The 7,710-nt window shown below is 44.7% G+C and overlaps 1 protein-coding gene across 3 annotated transcripts in view; it reads left to right on the top strand.

Moving 5' to 3' along the window:
• Positions 1 to 637: 637 nt before the first annotated feature.
• The window catches only part of LOC127028070 (arrestin domain-containing protein 3-like), a 36,124-nt gene continuing 29,051 nt past the window's right edge, over positions 638 to 7,710 (top strand). For 2 of the 3 annotated variants that reach the window (XM_050913896.1, XM_050913898.1), the window contains exons 1-2: positions 638 to 1,078; positions 5,212 to 5,293. Coding sequence is in view for 2 of the 3 variants with exons in the window: in XM_050913898.1 (XP_050769855.1) it covers positions 799 to 1,078; positions 5,212 to 5,293 (362 nt within the window). In the remaining variant the exon portion in view is untranslated. Of the gene's footprint in view, positions 1,079 to 5,211; positions 5,294 to 5,782; positions 5,894 to 7,710 lie in introns of those variants that run through there. The other variant, XM_050913897.1, reaches the window with a different exon arrangement.

Below are 7,710 nucleotides of genomic sequence, written 5' to 3'. Positions count from 1 at the left end.
TCCTGCCTACAACCTGCTCAGGACTAGCCGCTTCACGAACAAAAGCCTTGGGCGAGATCTGTAACTGAGCGACATGCCGAGCATTTCCCTGACAGAATCGTTGCTATTTGTGCTGTTAGCCAGGCAACCCGTGGCCGAGGGGAGAACCCGTGCCGGCCGCGGCCAGACTCCGGGGCCGGCACTCACCGCCCACTGCCCGCTGCCCGATTTCAGCTGCCAGCTCCTTCCGAGACGCCTCCCGCCGGCCAGCCAGGACCCCAGGCCGTGCCAGGCAGTGAGACGAGACGAGACGTCGAAGCCCTCCGGACAAAGAGCCCTCACACCCCCCACCGCAGATGTTTTTCTCTCAGTTCTTCAGTACCTATCTCAACACCGCACTGCGAGCTCGCAGTGGAACCCTGGCTCCACCAGGGAGTGCTCCGAATCTCTGCGCGAAACGGAAGCAATAACACAAGAAAAATGCACACGACAGGGAAGATACGCGCAAGCGGCGGAGGAAACCGCCGCCACGATTCGACTCGCGCATGCGCGGCGGGGTTGTTTTTCACAAAGCTGTTCTTAAAGTGAGCTGGTAGCGTGCGGGTAGCTGTCTTTGTAAGGAGATTGCAGTGCTGGGTGGCTGTTGTCGCGGTTTTCTCAGTAATTCTGATGAAGCGTTTGTAGGGGACACGCTGATCTTGTTGGCAGGCTCTTTGCATGGCGGAGGCGTTGTTCAGTGTAAAGTGAAGATCGCATTTTGTATGAGACCTTGACTTTTTTTTTTCTTACAGTATATTTTTATACACTTTGTTATAAAATATGGTGCTGGGGAAGGTGAAGAGTTTGACAATAAGCTTTGACTGTTTCAATGACAGCAATATCCCTGTCTATTCTAGCGGGGACACAGTCTCAGGAAGGGTCAGTTTAGAAGTTACTGGGGAAATTAGAGTAAAATCTCTTAAAATTCATGCGAGAGGGCATGCAAAAGTACGTTGGACTGAATCTAGAAATGCTGGATCCAACACTGCCTATACACAAAATTACACTGAAGAAGTAGAGTATTTTAACCATAAGGACGTTCTACTCGGGCATGAAAGAGGTAAGCTTTTCACTTATTCGTTCACTACATGCAGACGTCTTTCCAGAAAAAGACACATCTTTGCATCGTCTTGGTTTATCCCTTTTTAATATGCAGTCTTATAGAGTTCACTATTTCTAAAGATGAGGAAATGCCGGTTATGTTCTTAGGTTTTATTTTTAATTATTTGAACGTTTACTTAATATTAAAACTGTGTTGAGGTGCATTTTTAAAGTACCTGCAAACAGGACTTTCTTAAAATACCTGCCTTTTAACAGAGTCTTTTCATAAGGATTTGCATTTTTTAATACAGGTTTTTTTTTTTATATGCAATGTCGTTTTTTTCTTAGTGATATTAGCAGGATTTGTTTCTCTATGGGGAAAATAACTGTTAAATCAAAACCAGATATGCAATAAATTACTTTCTTGGTAGCATCCCATCGAATCATAAGTGTAATTATAACATAACACTCGACTTTTTGGCACATAATAGATACAGGTCTGACTTTCAGACCTGCATCTATGCGATGATTTTTAAGGTTGGTTCATTGTTGGCATATAAAAGATTCCCTGTGGCTTACTTTGACGTGCTATCACCACCCCACCTGTAATTTTCCATCTCTTCCTTTGTTCTAAACTAGTATACTTATAAATTACTTTCATTTCTTTTATTCAGCTCCTCTATGGGGGACCCAAATGTAAAAATCTGTCTGAAAGGCCAAATAAGAGGTCACGGTTGTGCGATCGGAGCATTGCTTCTGAGTTGGGGAGTTCTGGAACCTGCATTCAATGAAAACCTGGTCTGCTAAGCCCCTATAGAAACAGAAAGTGCCCTGCAAATTCCCTTATTTTGGGTATGGAAATGGAGTATTACATTGTGAGCAGGATTGTGGGTCTTAAGTTTGCTAATCTGTTGTTCACATAGTTACGCTGTGAAAGTATAAAGGACTCTAAGCTTGTTTTTTTTCTGAAGTTTCCACCCTTTGTTAGAAGCGGTTCAATCCTGTTTGGGACCGGTCCTGGGAAGAAGGGAGGGAGTACTCCTTCTCTCCGCAGATTGGTTGCACACGTCAGGTGGTGGCGATGACTTAATTCCTAGCACAAGAAAATGTTAAAACTGATTACATAATTTGGGTCGGGTGTTTTGGTGTGGTTTTTTGTTTGTTTGTTGGTGGTGTGTTTTTTTTTTTTAAATATGCAGCATATTTACTGCAGAGATCCTCTGCAGTAAAATGCAATTTTTAAAGAAGTTCGACTACAGATTGTATTGAGCCTTTTATTAAGCACTTCTGAAGTAAATACTGTAGCAGAGTGGAGTTGCTATTGATTTTAATTATGTTACCGTGATGCAAGCAAGCACGGGTCACTCATGAGGCGGTTTTGTAGCTCAAATGTTCTTTATACTGCCGCCTTAGAAAGAATTCTCTCATGTGAAAGTTCGTTCACCTCTGGTTTGCAGATGACAGAAACGTGCAAACATGCATGAGTCGTTCATAGCAGGATATATGCTTACAAGTAGGAGGGCGACCCCATGCTTCTAACTGTCTGCTTAAGCAGCAGCAATGACTTTGCATGTGGACTGTAGATCCAAATGCTGACCCCGATAGTAGGTGCTTGCCTCTGGCTGGAAAGGGAACAAAAGGTGGTAGGGAAGGGACAGATCTGACACGTTCCGACACCAGAAGCGAGACAGGGTGCGCACCGCTGCATGTGTGGCACGTAGAAACTTAAGCAGTTGTCCCGGGACACCGCTGCCCCTCCCTCGGCTGCAGGGGCAGAACTGCGAACACTCGCCGCACGGAGTGGAGTTTAACTCAACACCTCGTACCCTAGCATAGTCCGGAAGGCCGCTCCCTGTCCCCGCCTTGTCATTGGCCTGCTGGGGTTTGTTAGCTTGTTGCTAAGGCGATGCCAGCCGCTGATTATAGGGGCTGGGACGTGGGGGAAGAGCGAGGCTGAGGGAGCAGGTTCACTTGCCCGCACTCTGGGTGTGTGCTGGGGCGGGGCGAACGGGCTCTGGCCACCCCGAGGTCAGCCCTGTGCGGGTTGGGGGCGCTCCGGGCCCCGCTTCCCTGAGGAGTTAGCAGAGTATGCACGGTGGGGGAGGGCACTAGCTGTGAAGTGAGGAGTACAAGTTTACCTTGCTGGGAAACCGGGAGGTGGGGTGTTTCAATTCAGCAGTTACTGCTTTCTCCCTTGCTGCCTGCCTTCCTCCTCCCCCCTCCGTTATGGATCCGATCGCGGCCTTGGTAGGATGCTGGGGGTGCTGCACTGCTAAGGGTGCTGTCACCCTGGTCACTTTTTGTTGGGAACAGGGCCTGCCTGGCAATGGCGGCCTTGACAGCTCAGAGGGCACACTGCCTTTCTTGGGAAAGTCTATCTCTGGGGACAGACAGAAGCATTCAAGCTCCTGCTGCGCACATCCACTGGGCCACCAAGGGGCTGCAAGCAGGTGCAGCCATTGGGACACAAGGCCCTGCAGCCCCTCACATCCCTCACTCGGTTGTCTTTCCCCTCCCGTGCCCCTGGCCAGCACTATCCGTAATTGCCTTTCAGTAATGGTTAGCACGTGCTCCTGAAAGAAGTGCAGGATTGGGGTGTCACCTTGCACACAGCGCAGGGCAGGCTGGGGCAAGCCAGCAGCGTGGCCCTGTGGTATGAGGAGACCGGATGGTGAGGCATGGGTGGTGCCCCTCCCTCTCTCCTTACCTCTGTGGTAGTCAGGCTAGGCTGTGAGCGGAGTTGCTGAGCAAATGTGGTGGGGTGTAATGTATACTGTATGTATATGAGTGGCTGGCAGGGGATCTGCTCGCACCTGTTTAGGCCAGTCCTCTCCTGCTCCAGCCTAGTCTGTGATTGACAGCTCAGTACTTGTTTACCACAGTGGTGGTGCTGCTGCTCAGGCTCAATGGGACTGCTGATCTGGCAGGAAGGAAGTGAAGAAGGGATGAAAAAACTTATGTGCAAGGAAAAGATTATTATTTTTAATTTTTTTAAAAAACAAAGCCAAAACCTCCAAGTGTTTTTTAACAAAAAAAGCATTATACAAATTGGTTTGTTCTTTTGGTGTATTGAAGATTCTTATTTCATGATATTACGTGCTGAGGATGCATTTGTGTAAATAGCGTTCTAGTGTTTTTATATTTTTTGCATAGGTTTGTTTCAGCATTTCTGGTGCACTAAAGAAATTGGAGCATCAGCATTTTTGTAGGACAATGGGAACTAAAAAAAAAAAAATCTTAAAATGTACCAACATTCCTTCATGATGTTTCAGACTATTAACAATAGGTAGTGTCTTTTGCATAATCCCACTATATGTGTTTTTTATTACCCCAACCCTTTTGTATATGAGATGCTAAATTATTTTCTTTAAATAACTTTCTATTTTGATGGAATCGGCATTTTTCTGGTTTCATGGTGATTATATCAGAACAAACCACAAATTTGTTGGAGCATTTAAAGCAATACGAGGAATTATGACTACAAACCAAGGTCAGCTTTCTTGTTGAAATTAGGAAATGTTTGGGTCTCTGCTATCCAAGCAAAATCGAGCTAAACTTTGAATTTTTGATACATTAGCTCTAAACAACATTAATTGGACAGCTTGCCGCCTTTCGTGCCCCTGAATTTGTTTGGCACTTTCTAGGTGGTGCTTGTGCACTTTTTAAAAAAATCAATTTTTGGACACTTGCTAGGCAGGAGATAGAAGGAAGCTGAATTACTAAATTTAATCTATGAATGTAGCAGACTTAATACTAATATCACTTAAAATGAAATAGAGCTCTCTAATAGTATTAAGTTTTAACTAGAAATCATATTGGAAAACACAGTTTCCATTACAGATCTTTCAGGCAGACCTTGAAATGGCAGCAGTTACAACTGTGTCAGTACTCAGAATCAAGATCATAAATTAGAACAAGTTAACTTCTGCTTTTATGTCAGGTGAATCTTGGAATCTCACCTAACCTTAAAAATTCTGCAGCCATACATCTAGCAGTTAATACAAATGGACTGGAGAGACTTGTTTCTGGGACACTGTGTTCTTAGTATTGTAAAGAATGTATAAATCCCTCTTATTCTGGAAAAGAAACCTATATATTATGCTGTGTAAAATGTTCACAGGTGGAATAGCATATCGGGTTTTTCCCTCCTAGATGATGACAATTCTGAAGAAGGCCTTCACACCATTCATTCAGGAAGGCATGAATATGCATTCAGCTTTGAGCTTCCACAGATGTAAGTACTTACATGCAGTACACAGCTTGTGTGAGAGAAGGCTAAGATATATACCTGCTTAAGAAAAAACTTTTGTGGGTGGAGGGGAAACCTTTTCAATGGTAGTAGGAGTTGTGCTCAGACATGCAATAGAGGACATAATCTCATTAAACTGAAGAGGTTGCTTTTAAACTGGTTAAGAGTTTTTCACGAAACAGGAGCTCATTGTTGCCCAGTTGGTTACTCTCTCTCTTGACTGAGGTCTGTTGACTCATTGTGTCTTGTAGTATTTTACCCCTTCACAGGAGAAGGGAGGGGAATTTGTGTCATTTGAGTCCTGCAGAGTGGCTGAGGTATCTTCTAAATGAAACAAGATTTTACTGGAGCCATGCAGGCCGTCAGAACTAGTGATAACAGCTTAACTGTTTGGGCTCAGTCTGAAACAGATGTGGCAAGCTTAACCACATTTGGACAAAATAAGAGACTTTTTTTTTTTTCTTTTTTCTCTAGTTTAAATAGGATGTATGTACTCAGGCTGACCTTTATGCAAAAAGCCAGGATGGAAATAAACAAATGGATGGGTGGATGAAGCAAGAAACTTTCCCATACCTAATCCCGCTTGTCTCGGAAAGCAAAGGTGAAGCAAGAGTGATAGCAGAAGTCTTAAGATAAATTGCCACATGCACGCACACAAAAAAAGTTTGAGGTCTCTAATGTCTACATTGTGAGGGGAACACTTATACATAGAGGAGTTACCAACATGGAAATTAGCTAAAACACAAGTTGCAGGAAAATTAAATATAAAGGAACAGAGAGAGTCTGGAAATAGATGAAAGAAGGGAGGCAGGAGGAGCCTTTTACAGTAAAAAGCCAAGCGCTGAAGTCGTTAAAAAAAGTTGTCAGAATATTAGACTAATGCCTAATATTAAAGCTAATAAACCATCTGCTTATTAGAGGGCTGGCTTCAGCAGAACCTGTAGATGTGTCCTGGCTTTGGCTGGGACAGAGTTAACTCTCTTCTTAGTAGCTGGTACAGTGCTGGGTTTTGGATTTAGTGTGAGAATGATGTTGATAACACTCCGATGTTTCAGTTGTTGCTAAGGAGCGCTTATCTTAAGCCAAGGACTTTCCAGTTTCCCGTGCTCTGCCAGCAAGCAGGTGTGCAAGGAGCTGGAGGGAGCATGGCCAGGGCAGCTGACCCCAACTAGCCAAAGGGCTATTCCATGCCATGGAACCTCATGCCCAGTATATAAACTGGGGGGAGTTGGCTGGGAGGGCAGATCACTGCTCGGGAACTAACTGGGCATCGGTCAGCAGGTGGTGAGCAATTGCCTTGTGCATCACTTGTTTTGTATAGTCTAATTCTTTTAGTATTATTATTGTCGTCATGTTATTATTATCATTATTTTTCCTTCCTTTCTGTCCTATTAAACTGTCTTTATCTCAACCCACGAGGTTTTTCTTTTTTCCGACTCTCTCCCCCATCCCACTGGGTGGGGGAGTGAGCAAGTGGCTGCGTGGTGCTTAGCTGCCGGCTGGGGTTAAACCACGACAGTCCTTTTTGGCGCCCAACGTGAGGCTCGAACGGGTTGAGATAAAGACAAATCTGACTCGAATGTGTTAGAACAAATTTCTTAAACATTCATTATATTAGTTCAATAGTTGCTGGTCACAATGTTGATGTATTTGCTCTCAAAGTTGGCGTGCTTGTTCTTAAAGGTGCGTTATGTGATACCTTACTTGCAGTATATGCTCCCTGCTGTGCTGTTTATCACCCGTGGGAACTGGGCCAGAGTTATCATGGTGTTGTAATTTGTGACACTGGCTTATGATACAATAGAATTGCTGGTCGTGGGACTAATCTGGTATTTGTACTCAGCATTTCTGTCACCTCCGTACTTCGGGAGCCGTCTATCAGAAACTATTAATAATTACACCTTGTACCTTTTTTCATCGGAGAGCCAGTCCATGGGGGAGACACATTCCTTCACCTTCCCCTTCTCCTCCAGGCAAATTACAATAGCTCTTGAGAATTTTGAATATCCTTGGGATGTTCAAACCAGCATGTTCCTATTGTTATGTCTCCTGAATGTGTTCCAGGCCTTGTTTAAGGTTAAACAACTGTTTAAGAATACCTTTCGGAAATCTGCCCCGAGGCTGGATAGCCATGGGTGGCATGGCATGTGGGAGAACATGGGCAGGTATCTAGAGAACTTCTCACCTCCAATGGTTTGGAACTTCACTCCCGAACAACTACAGGACCCTGATGAAGTGATAGGCTATCTGAAAGGAAAATGCTGTGGCGATTCCAAAGAGGCACAACTTACTGTACTGTGCTGGGCCCTGGCCAGTATCTACCAAACACTGCTCGATACTGTGCAGCACCCTCAGGGGGAAGGGAGGGAAAACAGACCGAAAGGCACTGCGGCTGAACCAGA

Source organism: Gymnogyps californianus, unplaced genomic scaffold, assembly GCF_018139145.2.
Source record: "Gymnogyps californianus isolate 813 unplaced genomic scaffold, ASM1813914v2 HiC_scaffold_170, whole genome shotgun sequence".
NCBI classification, from domain to species: domain Eukaryota; kingdom Metazoa; phylum Chordata; class Aves; order Accipitriformes; family Cathartidae; genus Gymnogyps; species Gymnogyps californianus.
Note: the sequence above shows the minus strand (reverse complement) of the source record. Positions and strands in the feature narration are given on the sequence as shown.